The sequence below is a fragment of the Anser brachyrhynchus genome, assembly GCF_964034855.1.
Source record: "Anser brachyrhynchus genome assembly, chromosome: Z".
In the NCBI taxonomy this organism is placed as follows: domain Eukaryota; kingdom Metazoa; phylum Chordata; class Aves; order Anseriformes; family Anatidae; genus Anser; species Anser brachyrhynchus.
Window position 1 is genome coordinate 29,084,275 of NC_137697.1, and position 18,751 is coordinate 29,103,025.

The 18,751-nt window shown below is 37.7% G+C and overlaps 1 protein-coding gene across 4 annotated transcripts in view; it reads right to left on the minus strand.

The window, feature by feature from the left end:
• Positions 1–6,233: 6,233 nt before the first annotated feature.
• The window catches only part of LOC308185488 (uncharacterized protein), a 33,333-nt gene continuing 20,815 nt past the window's right edge, over positions 6,234–18,751 (minus strand). The window contains exons 3-7 of one of the 4 annotated variants that reach the window (XM_080573675.1): positions 11,651–11,741; positions 8,876–9,009; positions 8,163–8,233; positions 7,253–7,302; positions 6,242–6,364 (exon numbers count right to left, since the gene is read on the minus strand). In XM_080573675.1, the coding sequence (XP_080429801.1) occupies positions 6,308–6,364; positions 7,253–7,302; positions 8,163–8,233; positions 8,876–9,009; positions 11,651–11,683 (345 nt within the window). In that variant the 5' untranslated portion in view covers positions 11,684–11,741 and the 3' untranslated portion in view covers positions 6,242–6,307. Of the gene's footprint in view, positions 6,365–7,252; positions 7,303–8,162; positions 11,742–18,462; positions 18,593–18,751 lie in introns of those variants that run through there. The other 3 variants (XR_013943405.1, XR_013943406.1, XR_013943407.1) reach the window with 3 other exon arrangements.

Genomic DNA, 18,751 nt, shown 5'->3' on the forward strand with positions numbered 1-18,751 from the left:
TATGACTAACTTCATTATGACTAGTCAGTGAAAATAAGCAGCTCTGCTGTCCTTTAAGTCTGACTTTGCAGTGTGGGAGCAGTGTTCAGCTCAGTGCAGAGAAGGAAAGCTGCTATCGTAGATTTTCAGTGAAGTCCCTGCTAGCATTTTTGACACCATACCTGTGCCTGTCAGCAAGCACAACTACAGTGATGAGTCTTGCTGTGGTCTAGTTAAGGCTGACCTTTCTGAGCAAATCAAAGGCTGAATGATGTTGACAGCTGTAAACACAACATTAGTCAGATGACCTTTGCAAGGAAAAAATGTGAGGTCAAACTGAGGTCAACTGATGTCAATGCTACAACCTACCTTTGACTTGTATGAACAAAAATTATTCTTCTAGCAGCAACAACAACAAAAAAAAAGTCTCTTGAATTTTGTGTCAGACAGGAAAGGCCACAGTCAGTGGACAGTATATGAGAAGCAGTCCCAGCTAAGACACAACTGTTCAAAATCATCTCACCATTTCTTTAACTCCATGCTTAAATAGCAGAAAGAACAAAAAGATTTTCATTGTATAATATACCTACAATGCACTTATCATCAGACCATCATTTTTTGCTTAAAATTATGCAAACCTACAGTGCAACCAATGCTAGCATTGACACAAACACTAGGAGCTGCATCCTTTTCACACCAAATCCTATCTTTCTTTACGTTAAACTGGTAACAGATGAAGCCTTAGAAGCACATAAGAGCCTTGGAGATGTTGATCAATCTTTGAGGACTGTTAAACCCATTTTTCTTTTAAATTATTCCAGAGAGCTTGTTTTTCACAAAGCTGAATGCAACACTGCCTTTGCTTTTGCCACACTCACTTCCAAATCTAGTTTGTACAAAACAGCAAAAATAGATGAAGGAGCATGCACTGAGGTATTCTGAGAAGACACCAGCTGTCTTGTGTTTTTGCACTTACTTTTTTACTGTCTGGTCCATTTTTCCTCTGTATTAACACCATATCATTTCCCCCTTAGCTCAGCACTGGCTATATAGCAACACTGTATATTGTCTGAGGGCTTAAGTGTACTAATAATTTACAATTGATATGCCAGGGTTTAGTAATGAGTTCTGCTCAGTGGCATCTCAATTACTTGTGGTTTGATTTTATAGGGCTTCAATAATAGCAGGTTGGATTTCTTAGGTACAGCAGTTTGCCCCTGTGGGTGGTGTTGATCTCACCCAATTTCAGCTATGTGAAAGGAAGTTAACTAGGTGGATATATTCCCGGTTGCATCACTGGTAAACATTATATTCAAGATCCTAGTCATCCCAGCCTGAGATAAAACTGTTATTGGAGGTGCTAATCTTAGTGATTATCTCCAGACACCAACACAAAATCTCAAGCTTTGGTATGGCTGAGAGTATCTTGTGACCCTGGACATGGTCCAGAACAGCCACAGCTACAGGTCTGCAGTGCCTCTGCAAATCAACATTAAGATGTACATCCTTCAACCTCTTTTCAGAAATTATACTCCATCAGAAAGTTTGTCTGACAATTTCTCCTCCTGATGCACCTATCTTAAAGTAGCATATGACAGTTTAAGCAACATTCAACTTCAGGTTTTTGGCAATTATAAAATAAAAGCAATTTTTTTTTTAAAAAAAAGAGTCTGATAAATCTTCTCTCAGAGCACAGAATAAGGGCAAAATCAGATTTGCCCAGTTACGGTCTCATTTCTGTAACATCAGTGATTGCTTGGTGTCAAGAAACAATAAAAAGTGGCAAAGAGACAGTGAAAAAGAAAGGTTTGCTATACGGTGTCCACAATAATACAGTACTGCTTCAGTTGATTTATAAAATTGTACTTACAGACAGAGAAAAGACTGAGTGGGAGATCCTTTATTTCTGTCAGTATAAAAAAGAGCTGTATTAATATAAAAAGAAAGAAAAACACATTCAGCAAGATGTAGTGGAAAATTTTATGAAAATGTTTCCATTTTTACAAGATTTTATTTTAAAACACTAGTGACAACTGACAAGTAAAATATTTTTAGATTAGCAAATATGTTTTCCAGAAGATTAAAAGGAAAAAGTAAATGAATACCCAGAGGAGATTTCAGCTACAGACAAGGAAAAAATATCAACCAGTGAAGTCTTACATATGCACCTTGGAATAAAAGCAGAGCAATAAAGACAAGTTAGGAGTAGTTTCTAGTCATAACATATGTAGAGAGGAGACCTTTCAGTTGGTTCAATAGAAAGAACAATGATTTATTTGGGCTTACTCTCTCAACATGTTGGGTACGGACATATGTCCTTCCAAGAAAACTTTCTGCTTAAACTCCATTTGCTCTGGATAGATATTTTAAGTCAACATATGTTACACCAAAACACGGTTTAAAAAAAAAAAAAAAAAAAAAAAGGAGAGCAGTCACGTATAGATGTAATGTTAGCTTACACACAAATGCCTGACAAATGGTATTGAAAATTAATAAATGCAGAAATTAGATTCTTCCAATATAATTTTGGTCATTTATTTGAAAATAAATGAAAAAAGTTTTGCTAAATTGTGGTTTTTCTGTGTCTGGAAAAGACAGTTCTGGAAATAGAATCAAGGAAGTGATTTGCACTGTTTGGCACATCTGAAGCACTGTGGTGCTGAGAAGGGACTTGCAGAGAAGTATGTGTATAACCCTGGAGTGGGTTAGCCTACCTGTGATCTGCACAAAGTGTGTGGAGGGTGGGTCTGCACTAGGACAGTGGATTATTATGCATTGTGCAACTTTTATATTCATGAAAAAATAAATAAAAAATGTAAGACGCTACAGAGCATCTATCCACCATGGCATGAATCTATGCAGATGTATCAAAGCAGCCTGACTTCATGAGCTCACTGCCTCATGTCTGCAAACTAACTCTGGTGGGAAGCACAGTGGATTAACATGGACAGAGCTCCCTGGTCCAATGTAACTGGAATTCTCCCAACATACAGCTTGCCATGAGCATCTTTTTGTGACTGTTTCAAAAATCTATACCCTAGAAATACTGGAAAGTCATAACTGGTGGAAGAGATGACACCGTATGTTCAGATGAAGTTTCTTGTGCAATGAGACACCACATCAAGAGCATCAGTCTTGACAGCACAACAAACATGCTAACAGGAGTAGGACACCACACAACAACATTTCTCAATATTATGATTTATTTAGGAACACATACTTCCACTAAGTTGCTTTTTTCTATTTACTGTTGAGCTATTTTTCTGTTGGAACTGGTTTAGAAATCGTATACTTACTATGAAATCAGCAGACAGAAGGTCATTGCCTCTTGCAAAAACTTGTAATGTAAATGACCCTCTTAACTGACTTTTCCCTTGATGCTGACAGCTAACATGGTACAGACCAAACTAATAGAAAACAACCTCTATGATATACCACATGCAACTGTAGCAACTGACATTTCAGACAAAATTTTTTTTTTTTTTGATAATCAGACAATTTGTAATTTTGATGGAATGTCTCCTTTCATAGAATAATAGAATGGCTTGGTTTGGAAGGGACCTTAAAATCACCTAACTCCACCCACCCTGCCACAGACAGAGATGCCACCCACTACTAGATCAGGTTGGCGAAGTCCCCATCAAGCCTGACCTTGAACACTTCCAGGGATGGAACATCCACAGCTTCTTTTTGGGGTATCCACAACTTCTCTTTCCTACCAGCTCTCTTGCAAATGATCCTCTACTACAACTGATCCATCATCTGTTGTCACTCAAATATGCTTTTCTTTAGATTTTACTAGGATTTCCTTCAAAATTTAAGCCTGCATAATAAGGTTGGGGGACAAATATAAAATTATTTACCTAAAACATATTCCCCCCCTTAGTCACTTTTCTATATTAAATACAGTTGTTATTTACCAATGAAGGAAATAATCTGAATGACCCATTTATTTTTATCTAGAATACTACCTGGCATAACCTCAGTTATCTTTCAGAACAATCTGGTAATGTTTCTTTCATCTTCCTATTTTTTGTGCTTGAAGTATGAAGATGCCGAACTGGAGCATAGGGCAGGTATTAAGACCCATCTTGACACTCCTAGCAGACAGACAGGTGTTCCAGTAATTCCGTAATCTCCACTGTTGTAACACCACCTCCTCTTCCCTCCTCCCCCCCCCCCAAAAAAAAAAATATGTTTTTTAGCACTCAAATATTGTGAGAAATAGTTTAATGGGCCTCTCCAACAAACATCTTCCTCGTAACTCTTATTATAACCCATTGACTAAGCTGGAAGAAAAAAATTAACAGAATTATCAAACCCCACAGAAGTTGTCAAGCTCTATTTTGATTTTCATCTCTGCATTTTACTGAAGTACTTCCCTTGAAAGCCAGGTCACTTCCCTGGTCATTTCATTGAAAGAGATCACCAACAGCTGCTTGATTGAGATTTGTTTTTCTTGGTCCCCAAAATTAACTGTCCTGTGCTATTCTTTGGAGATGCAAGAAACTCTAGGCTGTAGATTCTTTATAGCCCCTCTACCTGTCTGCGTGAGATATTCAGTTTATGTTATCAGCAGGTGGGAAAGTCATGAAATATAAGCTTTACTTGTGGGTTTTCCCCACGTACTTCTGTAGCATCAGCCCTCAGGTTACTTCAGATCTCTAAATCATCTATGTCATCATCAGGGTGACATCAATCTCTTCCCTCTAGACTCACCTCCTGTTTGCGTTCCTTTCCTTCAGAAGCTCAATGCCCCAAGATGTTGAACTGCAGCTCACAAGAAAGAACAGAGAACAAGACAGCTTATCTTGTTTCTCAAATTGCACTGTATAAAAGCTTAAAAAGTCACTGGAGAGTGGTTCTTGGTAGTGCTCCTGACCTTCAAAATATACAGCTTTTTCTTAAGCCTGCAAAGTCACCGAATGCCTCTGCAGTAAATTCTTACTAAATCTTAATTACAGCTCTCCTTTTCTTTCAGGGTTATTGGTCTGGAGACCTTGAAAGCCAGCAAGGCATATCTACTTAAAATGTTAGCTTTTTTAGAAGACAGAATGCTTTGCAGTGCTTATTGATGCTCTGCTCTGACACTATGTAAAGCGCCTATTTATTGCAAAGTCATGTAACATATGTAACATAAAATAAGTCACCATCTATATTTGTCAGGCCATATGGTTAATTGTCTCACTTCAAGGCCAATATATGGATAGAGTGAGATCATTTGTACCTGATTTTTAGGTTATTACCTGCAAGTTGAATGACCATCCTAAAGACAAAGCGTATGCTGGACTTTCAAGCAGCATCACCCTTGCCATCATAGGTTCATTTTGGCAATAAGAAAGTTAAAATTTTTCATGTTCTTTTTGGCTGTTTGCATGAATGTGCGAAAGTCTGTGTTAGTAGAAATATCTCTTCTAGTTCTGAGTTTGTGAGGAAAAATGAGCTAGATGATCAGCTTTGTGTTTTGGCCATGTGAACTTATGTCATTGTCTGTACGTTTATCTATTTATCTACCTATTTTTTTTATGCTTTTATCTATAGATACATAGATAGCTAGAGATAGGTAAGTAGACAGATAGATATGTACACAGATATACACACAGATTCTCCCATATGTATGGCTTTCATGGCATCAGAAAGATCTCTCAATCTGTCTGTCTATCTATCAATATAGAAAGCATTGTAGAAAACATACCAGGACCTTGGTTCTGAAGCACAGACAGGAAGTTTGGTAAGGGTCAGGTTCTTTCTCTGAACATCACCCTCAGGAGTCTTAAGACTAAATGAATCTGAGCCTTTCACTCTCTCATCGTCACCAGGGTGCCACAAGACATCATTTGAAACCATATAGTGGTAGAGGACTGAGAAAATTTCTCCTCCCTCACTCTTAAAATTTTAAATGTAGTGGTGAAGAGGAAAGAGTGTTCAACCTGTAGAAAGCAGATTAAAAACATGCCTTCCAGAAGCCATGTTCTGAGGGGAGACATGTGCTTTCTGGACTTCAAAAAAGGGTTGTAATGTTATTCTACTTCCAATGTTGCAGTCATGAGTGGCAATTAATCACCTTTCGTTTATTTCTGTAAGATGTGCTATGGCAAGGAGGGTAAGAATGATGGGAAAGGCAGGGAGAAATTGAAGGCTTACTTTCTAAGACTGAGAATGATCACAATTTTTGCTCAAGTTCATTGTAATAGTAGGAAAAAAAATTAACTTTATTATGAAAGATACTTCTGAAGAACAGATATAGAATAAATTGGTGGTCCAAAGAAGTGATTAAAACTCATTCTTTTCATTTTGAGTCTAGCTTAACCAGTTATTGATTACATCATCACAAATTTCTTTGTTTCATTCTTAAGCAGATGACTGCCTTTTCCTTAAAATCCCCCTAAAAAAAAAAAAAAAAAGAAAAAAGAAAAAAAACACCTTAGTTTGGACTAGATAAGAAGGGGAAATACCAAATACACAGTGGTTTCAGGGAGAAACAAAATAAAATATCAAATACTACAAATAAGTCATCATTTTATAAATTTACCCCATGATGCTTTTCTAAAACCCAAAAGTCTGCTGACAACAGAACAACATAAATAGATAGACATATAGCCTCCAAATGCACTTTCCCTGGTGCACTGTGTATAGAGAAGCCAGGTTTTCACGGTGTGCATCATACATAGCACAGTCTCTCAAGCAGTAAAAGCAGAACTGTGCCCATCACTTTTGGTGCCACAAAATCTCCAGCATAAAGATGGAGCGAAAAGGTGATTTTTCATAGGTTAGATAGCAGACTCAGGATGTCCAAGAGTAAATGTGGGAAGACAACTGATTTTCTTTATTGAACAGCTTAGAAAACTGTCTAACAGCAACTTTTTTTTTTTTCCAGACATATTTTTTTTTCTTTTGCTTCATTTATAGTATCTTCAAAAACTGTTCATGGACAGCTAATATGATAAAGAAATTCTGTTTTCAAAAAATAACAATGAGTCTTCCTTGGCTTTATATACAGATAAGTTCAAGTATACAGATAAGTATATCTTATATATAGATAAGATCTAAGTTTGCTATTGCTTTGTTCTCATGCAAAATGGGCTTTGTAAATCTGAACTTAGGTGATAAGGGGTGGTTAGACACACATGACTTAAGCTAGTGGACCTCAGAGAGTGAATGGATAAATGTAATTTATTGTTTGTAAAGCTAATTAATATTTAATGTAATGTAAATCATAGACAAGACTAGAGAAAAAAGGTAAAAGAATGGAAGAACAAACTTATTTTTATACAGTATTCAACTTTCCATCTAGAGACGGAAGACTTCTGGGACTGCAGTTCTCTAAAAAGAAGACAGACATATCACCTGATGAGCCCAAAAGAACATTTGGTCTGAAACAGCCAGTCCTCAGTTAAGCTTACAGAAACTAAGAGCAGGGTCAAAAGCCACTGCCCACCAGTAAGCCTAACAAGAAGTGTATTTCAGCCCTTTAGGTTTTGCACATATTTGGATTTTCCTTGTGAGAAATAAGTATCATGCTTGTTTTATAGACAAGTAAACTACCTGCTCAAAAACCTAAGCGTCAGAGGTGTCCAAAGCTTTCATACATCTGATTCTGCCTGTATCCCCACAGGTGTAAACTGGACTGCTCTACACCATTACTGATGTCATCATTAAAGAGAAGCCCCTAAACTGGAATACAACTAGAACTTCAAAAGTTTGTTGGTGGTGGTGGTGGGTTTTTTTTATTATGTTTTAGACTTCAGATACATCCCATGAATATTTCCATTACGATTTTCCCTATTCTCATAGTAAGAAATAGATTTCAAATTCCTTTCTGCAACAGGATGTGCAGTAACTGGAAGGTTCCATCAAAGTTCAAGGTATTTAAATAATCATAACTCCTATAATTATAGTATAGTATACATATATAATTATTTAAATAATTATAACTTCTATGCTGGGAATAAGCAGTGGAAAAAAAAAAAAAAGACAAGCAACATTGACAATATACTCTTCACTGATTACTATTACAAACATAAGACAAAACCTTCTCCATTAAAATGCAATCACTTTGTTTATTTTTTGGTCATTTTGGACCCAAGTTCTCCTATGGGTTATACTGATGTTCATTTAAACTAAATCCCATATGAGTGCAGTTAATATAAATTCACACAAATGTAATTGAAGGTGAAGTTTACCTGGCCAAGCAGGTTTGTTTGGCCTCTGAAGTCTGGCTGCCTCCCCAGATCCTTCATGAGGTGTGATCTGACTGGCAAAATCCCATATAAAGACTGTCAAGATTATAAATAAATCCTGTGAAAGAGATGATTCTCTACTGGTTATATATGCCAATACTTCGGGTTTGCATCCAACTTGGAGCAAAGCCTAATATCTTCCAGTTTGGCTTCCAATGGCAAAATATGTTCTTCCCCAGATACTTCAATTCATCATAGTGAGTTCCATGACAAAGTACATTTTACTTTTTTTTTTTTTTTCTGTGCTATTATAAGATCAGCTCAGCTCCAGGAGTAATAGCCTTTACAAACTAGAAATCTGATTTCAGCTCAGAGAAAGGGATAAGGAAAGCAATTCAACTTACTGGAGAATATTTCAACAATAAAAAAATAAAAAGGACAGTAAGTTCATTAAGTTCATGGGTGAGTTCACCTCCTGCTCTTCCTCTACCCTAGCTAAAAAGGAACACATAAGGGATTTATATATAGAATATGAATCTATTATTTTCCCAGAAGCCTTAAATTATATAGACTCTGACCTTGGCCGCAACTAGGTTTCCTGGCTCCTGGAAAACAGGTTAGAGCAGTTCCATCTCTCTTGATTTTCCACACTGTATCACCAAATCTGTCAATTCACATCACCAGATACTGTTAATGAGATTAATAGGTATATGTACCTTGAACAAAGGAAGCATCCATAAAAGCTGCCTGCTTCATGGTTGTGCCATCTTCCTTTGCACCAGTACTTCTCCCCCCACCAAACATACCACAGTGCTGAACTCAACCTTCCTTTATTCTTGTGCTGCAAGTCCTGCCAGAAGACAGCAAGCATAGTGTTGAAATATCTTATAAAGCACTTATGACTTTTGTTTTCTTCTGTTTTGTTTTACTTCAGGGCAGTATCCAAGAGCAGCAAGATACTTCTCTAACTAGGAATGTACTTTTCAACATGAGAAATACCAAGCTATTAAGTAGGAATGCCATTGCCATTTGAGGTTAAAAAATAAATAAATAATAAATTATATACTGAAGTCATTACTGTAATTTTTGTAAAAGATGGTATGTATTTAAACGTCAATTACAGTTGAACCACCTGAAGTACCTTGGATAGTTTCAAGACTTACCATGTTTCCCAGCCTTAAGCTATTTGAAATTCAGGGTGATTTTTCTCATTATAGTATACCATAGGGTGGCCGTTGTGCAGCTGTTTACCTCTAAAAAAAAAATCTAAAAGAATAATTCTCTGGTAGCCTGGAAAATAAAGATAAAATTATTTCTTGTACAGCTATCTTTACGGGAGAGAGATTATGAACGTAATTTACTGTCTCTCCTGCAGATAGGTTCTTTAACCTATTTTGCCCAATTAATTCTTGAAGAATCCAGAGGCAGAGATCAGTTTCAAACTTTGTTGTTTCACTCTTAAATACACAAAGAAGAAAAGAAACTCAAACAGTCTCTAGTTATTAAGTTCCAGTTACAGAATTCAACTTATTTCACATTTTTCATGACTGAGAACTTTTACCTTTCATAGGAAAAATATGATGCTCAAGGCATCTGATTACTTTCATTCACGCTCTGGTGATTTTCCCAGCAAAATATGCTGTAAAAATTCACTTAAAAAGATTATTCTCAGGGACGGAAGTACAGTTTTCTAAAATCTTCAAACCAAAAGTAAGCTTAAATAATATTCTGGCTTATGTTTAAGCAAAAACTTTTTTTCAGAAGGTTTCTCTTATTGGTATATATAATGTTAATGTTGGAAGAAGTTTAAAATTAGCATTAGTATGTTTATTACAGTACATTGCAGGAATCCTTCAGTAACAGAGCAGCAAAATCTGAAATGCCAAAATGGGAAAGGTTTTTCAGTTTTGTTCCTCATTCTGAAGTGGTCCATGCAATATTCCTTTTCCATTCCTTTGTAAACTTTAAAAACACTGCTTCCTTCATTGAACTATATGCTGATGAGTACAATTTCATTTATTTACTATGCCTAAAGAGAGGAAAAATTAAAGTCTCTATTCCATAAAGTAAGATGATGAGTGGATTTGGAAGAAATCTGAATAAACCATACAGTTTCAATTTTTTGTATTAGTCACTGTTTGTGTTTCAGTATGAACTTTGCCCATCTCATGAGAGTAAGTGAACCATACAATGTTCACATTTTGGAATGAATAGAAGAAATGGAGGTACAGAAAAATATGTATAAATCTTTGTCAAACTTAGCCTTCTCTTTACTCAAACCCTTCATTCCATCACGGTTACATCAAACACATTCCACTTCAGTATAAACACTGGAAAATTAAAATTATCAACCTGAAATTACATGTTCTGCATTTCCTGAAGTTTCAGGTCTGCGATAACAGTAATCCTAGGCCAGTAATACATTCACATCAGTTTCTCTCTCTAGGCACATGACTAACACCACCAAAAGAAGTAGAACTACTTGCATATTTAATGCCTTCTTGAATTATCTCCCCTGTACTGTAGTCATCTTTCATCATATATTAGCTAAACAAATACATGCATATAACCTTAACTCTATCTAAATTATAATGTTAGCTTGATTTACCAAGAAAAAAAAAAAAAAGAAGAAGAAGAAGAAAAAAAAGAAAAAAACACCCTTAATTCTTGTGTACATAATGAAAGACATAGGATCATTAGTGGAGACACCCATTGATACGAGGTAATATATGAAATGTTTTTACCTAAATATCTGTCTCTTTGTTTGATCTCTGAGTTTAATTATTCCACCCACCACAAAACCTAGAAGAAACATCATGCTCTATAATTTAATAAGTCTCCTGACACATTAACAGTCTAGACATGGAAAAATTACATTAAAAAAACACGTACAAGTTATTTCAAGCCAGTTCAAGCTAAATATTAATGTCCCAATGACTTGTATTTGTTTCATATAGCTCCAGGATACATGCACAGAACTTCCCTTATCTAATTCAGAGCAAGTGAGCTTCCAAAGTGGGCTTTTCAGAGCAAAACTCTTGTACCTCTGCCCTTCCAAATTTTGTTACAGACTCTGTGGAGTTGTCTCATCTATTTTCTCTCCTAGAAAGATGCCTAGAGTTTCTTCTGTCCTGGAGGAAGTGCAGATTTCACAGATTCTTTGGATAGGCAACAGAAGATCAGCTGGATTAATTGGCAAAGGGAGAATGCCCAAACCTAAGAGAATCCATGTAAACACAAATAACCTGGAACAGACTGGGTAGTCCATGAATGCTCTATGGGTTGGTCTTCATTATGAGTTCTGTTTAACCTTCCAAAAGCTACTGCTTTGAGGAACTGAGACAGGATAATGAGGAAGTTGCAGTGTGTTCTGAGTGAAGCTGAACCAGCACGTTCACAGACTGTACGAGAACAACTTTTCAGGATTCACATGCCTACTGAACCAGTTTATACATGAATACGTGATGCATTTTTACAATGTATTTACATACCATAGAACTCTGTAATGTTATTACAAAACACATCGGAAACAAGGTCTGTGAATGAGGCAGTCTCTTGCTTATCCACTCCAAAGCCTGTGTCCTGTGTAATAAATAAATAAAGAAAGAAACAAACAAACAAACAAATCTCTGTCTAGAAGCAACAACTCTGAAACGGATGTTTACTTTAGCAATTGCAACAGGAACCTAGAAGAGCTATTCTGGAGACAGCATTTTTACGGCATTATCTCAGCATGACTTCAGAACTGAAATAAGCGCCAGCAATATATGAACAATACATTCATATATGAACATGAGCAATATATTCATATATGAATATATGAATATTGGAGTCCATCATCCTAAATAAAAACACCAAAGAACATGGACCTCCGACAGCCCCATGGCTGGGGGATCCCACAGACTAACCATCTTGCCTTCTGTATCCCATATTCTGAGCTCTTCCACCCCTGATTCATCTGACTGTACGTCATATTTATTGATAGTATATGAATCATAGCCTTAGAACCACACATGGAAATATGGTTCTCTATAAGAGAAGGGAACTGTCCCCCTTCATCTGCACCAAAAAAAACAATCTGGGAAGCAAGTTCTTAATATCATGCTATTCAGAAAATATCACACATAGAAACTGCATAGGCTGTTCTTTTGTAATTCTTGGGTTTTTTTTTGGGGGGGTAGGAAAATAAGTTACTGAACTTTTATTTTACCTGAGAAGAGTAATGTTGCTAGTTTTTTCCTTATGCCTTGTCTAGTGATAAGTGTATTCACAGGCAATCATTAATAACTAGGATTAAGAACAGCATGCTTTTGCTTTGGAGAAGTAAGCCACAAAGCAGAGTCATGCATAAAAATCTTTGCATCTTCCACTAATCTGTGAAAAATAAAGGGTGAACTATTTTGTTGTGGTTTGACCCTGGTCAACAGCTCACACACCCGTTTGTAGAAGAAAGGTTGAAGACTTGTAAATCAAGATAAAGAGAGTTTAACAGGTAAATTAAAAAGCTGCAAGTGACATCAAGGCAGGGCACCTTCACACTTAACAGTTAATTAGGAAGACAAACACCATCACTTCAGATACTCCCCTCCCCACCTTCTGTCCTTCAGCTTTTACTACTGAACATATCATATGGTACATATCATATGGTACAGGACATCCCTTTGGGCAGTTTGGGCCAGCTGTCCTGGCTGTGCCCCCTCCCAGCTTCTTGTGCACCACGAACCTCCTTCTTGGTGGGACAGTGTAAGAAGCAGAGAAGACCTCAATGCTATGCAAGCACTGCTCAGCAACAGATAGAACAACAGTGTGTTGTCAACACTGTTTTGGTCATAGATCAAAAGCAAAGCATCGTGCAATCTGCTATGAAGAAAGTCAATGCCATACAACCACTACAGCATGCCTGAAGCAGTTAGCACAAAGAAGGGCAGTACTGTCTACAACAGAAATAAAACAACAACAACAAAAGCCACATATCTCTCTTACAGGTGAGATGAGAGAGGATAGCAATAGATGAGCTGGAAAAAAAAAAAAAAAGTAACTACACAGACCACTTATCAAATATCTCTGGGAAATTTAAACCAAGCTTTGAGGGTTCAGGAGCTAACAGGTGACCAAGGCACTCAGAATCAAGTTCCTCTCCAAACTGAGAACTTCCAAACCCCATATGCCAGCTACTTCAGAGAATGCTTTCCTCATTATTCTACATAGCAGACCTTCTCCTGAGTGGCAGACATGGTACCATCCCTGGGTATTAGTACCCAGCCCAAAAAACTTGCTTCCCTGTGGTTGCTTAAATGCAGAGAGAACAGTGTCAAACATGACTACCTGACAACTAATGCACAAAGTGTGTTCACAGCAGCCCATGTGTTCCTGTTCTCTACACCACAAGCTGCCATTCCCATCACCAAGAGATGCCTGAGTCAATTATATGCTTACGGATCATAACAACTGATCACTCATGGCAGTCTAAATAAGTCTGAGGAGCTTGTAATTATTTTTGTTAATTGTTCAAAAAGTATAAAACGCTCATTTAATGTTATAAATTACAAGCAATATGTCTGGCAATGGAAAAAAAAAAAAAAAGAAGCACAACTATGTCGAAAAATGGAGAACAAATGGATTCTTAACTGTGAGAAACTGCCAAGAATTTTATATGGGCTGTTATATTTGCTTCAAAAGCCAGGAGGAATATCAATTTATCATTTATAAAAACAGATGTCACTATTTTAATTTGGTGTTCAAAGAAAAAGAAAAAAAAGAAAGAAGAAAGAAAGAAAGAAAGAAAGAAAGAAAGAAAGAAAGAAAGAAAGAAAGAAAGAAAGAAAGAAAGAAAGAAAGAAAGAAAGAAAAAGAAGGAAAGAAGGAAAGAAGGAAAGAAGGAAAGAAGGAAAGAAGGAAAGAAGGAAAGAAGGAAAGAAAGAAAGAAGGAAAGAAAGAAAGAAAGAGAGAGAAAGAGAAAGAAAGAGAAAGAGAAAGAAAAAGAAAAAGAGAAAAAGAAAAAGAAAGAGAGAAAGAAAACAGAGAGAGAAAGAAAGAAAGAAAGAAAAAAAAGAAAAAGAAAAAGAAAAAGAAAAAGAAAAGAAAAAGAAAAAGGAAAAGGAAAAGGAAAAGGAAAAGGAAAAGGAAAAGGAAAAGGAAAAGGAAAAGGAAAAGGAAAAGGAAAAGGAAAATGAAAAGGAAAAGGAAAAGGAAAAGGAAAAGGAAAAGGAAAAGGAAAAGGAAAAGGAAAAGGAAAAGGAAAAGGAAAAGGAAAAGGAAAAGGAAAAGGAAAAGGAAAAGGAAAAGGAAAAGGAAAAGGAAAAGGAAAAGGAAAAGAAAAAGAAAAAGAAAAAGAAAAAGAAAAGAAAAAGAAAAAGAAAAAGAAAAAGAAAAAGAAAAAGAAAAAGAAAAAGAAAAAGAAAAAGAAAAAGAAAAAGAAAAAGAAAAAGAAAAAGAAAAAGAAAAAGAAAAAGAAAAAGAAAAAGAAAAAGAAAAAGAAAAAGAAAAAGAAAAAGAAAAAGAAAAAGAAAAAGAAAAAGAAAAAGAAAAAGAAAAAGAAAAAGAAAAAGAAAAAGAAAAAAGAAAAAGAAAAAGAAAAAGAAAAAGAAAAAGAAAAAGAAAAAGAAAGAAAACATGGGAAATATGCTTTTTCCTTTTTTCTTTTATTTTTCATTCTTTAAGCAACATTAGTAGGATATTCTAGTAAAAAATATTTTAAAGCTTTACAGGTCTGAGATCCTCATTTTTCTATATGAGATTTGCAGTGTAACTATAAGGAAAACTTGACTCCAATTTTCCATGAATAAGACATGAAAGGAAGCTTACTTGCAGTAGTCCTGTAGTATAAACCTAATTTGCTGGAACCATTAAACTTTAGTTACCGTGGCTTTGGTCCTGTTCTCTTCTGTAGGTTATAGACATAAAACAAGTATTTCCAATTTTTGGAAATTATAAAACCATGATCCTGTATAACAGGTACCCAAACAAACCAAAATAAATGAAAGGTTATGAAAAATGAGGAGCATAAGACAAGTTCTTTAGAAAGCAGGAAAGAGAATGAATATTAGAGGTATTGCAAGTCTGAATCCCTTACCAGTATAATTCTAGGTTTAATGAGTGTTAGGTTCACCTTTAAATTTGCACAGTGTCTGAATTTTCACCCTGTTCTAACTGCTTTCTCCGCTTTTGAAAGACTGACAATTTGGGCAAAACAAAACCAAAAATCTGTTTGGCAGTGGCACTATGAGAACTGTCTGAAGTTGCTGAGGCATATCTATATGAGATGATGATCCTCCAAGTTCACCAGGAGGAAAAGTCTTCCCGAAGCTTTTGCCGAAAGTAAACCTCACTGGGTAAAATGTGCATCAACACCATGGGGTACACTTCCATGCTCCCAGACGCAGCTCTTTACCATGTCCTCACTTCCCTCCTTCCCCCCCTGACTCTGCGGAGCTGGTCTGTTGTCACACAGATGTCCAGCAGGATGCTCTGGAGGACCAGCAGAGGGGAAACAGACCCCACGCACTATTTAGCAGCAAGACGAGGCTCAAGGCTACTCAGAAAGGTGCAGTCATTTGAGGGACAAGAGAAAGAACTGGCTGGAAATGAGTCATCTTGGGTCAGTTAAAGTTTTAGCATGATTTTGAGCAGGAAATCTCAGAGAAGCAGAGCTGTAGGCCAAGCCTTAATTGTGAAGAAGGGCAAGTAGAGATCTAATCCTAATAATAAAATGGGAACCCTCTTTAATGACCCTCCCATATGTTGCTGCATAGATTGTCTATTATTAAGTAAACGTGCTCCCTGGAATTTGATCTCAAAAACACCAGGTAGCTATTTACTAATGAAGAGCAGTCATACAGTCAAAATTACTAAAGTCAGGTCATATAAGGTAAAAGCCATGATCACTGTGCTGTTTAGGCAACAGTGAAGTGAAGTGAAAGCCAGTGCTATTTTTTATATCCTTGGAGGGAATGCGCACAGAGAACCCACTTGGAGTCATGCATCGTAGAACGTAGCTGTTAGAGGGTCAGAGTAGTGGAAAACAAGCACCATCGACTTCTGAAAAGCATGTCACTGCCCCAGTCTTTCCCAGCATTGAGGGGGGTTATCTGAGCACTAGCACTGTTCCAGTTTTGCTGTGCAACCATCATATGGAGTCATGTACAAGCTTGGTTTGCTGCATATGGTTTAAAGGAGTGTGACTAAAGCCATAATTCCCTGGGAAGGTATCATCTGCAAAGTGGAGCCCCACTTCCCAACTAAGGGACACATAAGGACTATTGCCAACTGAGCTGTTTGCTCAGGGATCATTGGAAGACAATGAATTGAAGGCAGCTCAGACTTCTGAACTGCATATCTGATGTCATGAATAGAACCTAACTTACTGCCAGATGATGGAGGGGTGAGATGAGGTCAAACACAAATCTTTATTATGCTCAGAGATCTTGTGAAGTCAATACTGTTGTTCTTTCAGAGAGACTCTTCCAAATTAACCAATACCAGAATTTTCTGAAGATACTCAAGCAGCTCATTTTGGTTGCGGCTGCATTTGAATTCAGCCACCCTCCAACCTGCAGCTTGCAATCCCATCAATTTCCTCATACCTGAGCCCTGCAAATGCTCCTGGTTCCTTGCAGAGGCTGTTTGCTTTGCTAATGTACATCAAATATGGAGCCAGCATTTCAGGTCAAACAAAAACCTAAGTAGCTTCCTAGGGAGTCACTGTCAGCAGAACAGGTGCTCCTGAACACAAGTCACACAGTGACCTCCTTTGGTCAGCAGATTCAGCCCAGGACCATGGCTCAAGTCAAACATTCCCCTACATCCCCAGCTGTTCAGTAGTAGTCATTTATACAAAAAACTCAAAGGCTGCTCAGACAGGACTGTGGTTTTCAGAGCAAAGCTGGTAGCAAGAGCAGCCTGCCTCTTCCCTTCCTTATGTAACAGATAGCTGAGTAGGACCTACTGGGGCAGTGGAAGAAAGAGGGAACAGTTATGTCTTTTCCTATCCCAAGAGAACTTCTATACATTTCCCACCCCTACAGCCCACACAAATCCCTCTGGACCTTCAAGTGGCCACATGTGCCCCATATTTTTTCCCCAGCTTTTCTCCCTTGAAGAACATATTGTCTCACCATCTTTGGAGGAGATGTACCAGTGTGTTATAGGCAAAACAAAATTTCAAATATTGGTAGATTATATACGTTGCAGTGTAATTTATAAATACATAAGCCAGCTTTAAATGAACTGGCTTGGATTTTTAGGTAATAATACTGTGGGTTTTTTTGACTACCAGTAGAGTAAAGCTTTTCTTGGGTAAGGCTAGTTCTGCTTTGCAGACTATACTGCAGCCAAAGTATAACCTCTGTGCAATTTCCCAGACAGCATTTGCAACTTTCCTTTCCTTTTTATACTGCTACTGATGTCTAGCCTGTTCCTACCCCAACGGAGGTATCATTTCAGAACAATAGGATAGTAACACTATGTTGATGACAGCACAAGAAATACCCTTACTGCGAACAAAATACCTACTTTACTGAAGTCATCCTTGTTCCTAAGTCTGGAGGAACTGAAAATGAAAAAATCTTGCCCATGATGGACACTGCCTATATTAGCAAAATATAGACTTCGTTGGTGATCCTTGGGCTATGAAGAACATCATTACTGTCTAAGTTATAGGACAGTGTTTAAAACTTCAGTAAACACTTGGTCAGACTTTGACAGCTGAAGGTGGTTCCTCTACACAGTTTCTCTGCATTAAGTCACTAGTTCTAATTGTCTGTGTTCTTTCTGTGTCTCCCTCTACATACAGGAACCAAAGAGGAAGAAATAACAGCTTTGACAAGTTCGGAAGAGCAAGGGAGTTGGGTGATGGCAGCTGTCTGGACAAATTGCTCTCTGTGGAAGGCATTAGCAGACAAAGAGGATGAGGAAAAGCAGAAAGTGCTGTTGGCAGAAACATCTCATGCAGACCAGATCCTGTGTTTTATACCTTGGGCTGAATTCAGGGCTTCTTGGTGTGCCTCAGCCTCCTGCTGGTGCTGTTGCTGCCAGCAATGAACACTTTGTGGTGGTTCTACCCAGCTGGGCAGCTGAGCTCCAGCACAACTGCTCTCTCACTTCCCCTCACTCCCCCAGTGGGGGAGAAAATACAATGGAAAGGGCTCAAGGGTTGAGATAAGGACAGGAAGATCACTCAACGGTTATTGTCATGGGCAAAACAGATTCAGCATAATTAATGAGAGATTAATGTAATTTATTACTTATTACTAACAAACTAGAGCAGTGAGAGAGAGAGGAAAAAAAAAAAACCAACTTCCTTTACCTTCTCCTGTGTCCTCCCCAAGCAGCACAGGGAAACCGGGGCTGCGGTCAGTCCCTGCCGCTTTGTCTCCGCCGCTCCCTCACGGTCCCTCTGTGCCCCTGCTCCACGCGGGGTCCCTCCCACGGGATGCCGTCCTGCCCGAACTGAGCCTGCGGGGGCTGCCCACAGGCAGCAGCTCTTCAAGACCTGCTCCCACACGGCTCCGTACCACGGGGTCCATCCATCCCCCAGGAGCAAACTGCTCCAGCACGGGTCCCCCACGGGCGGCAGCTCCCCCCAGACCCCTGCT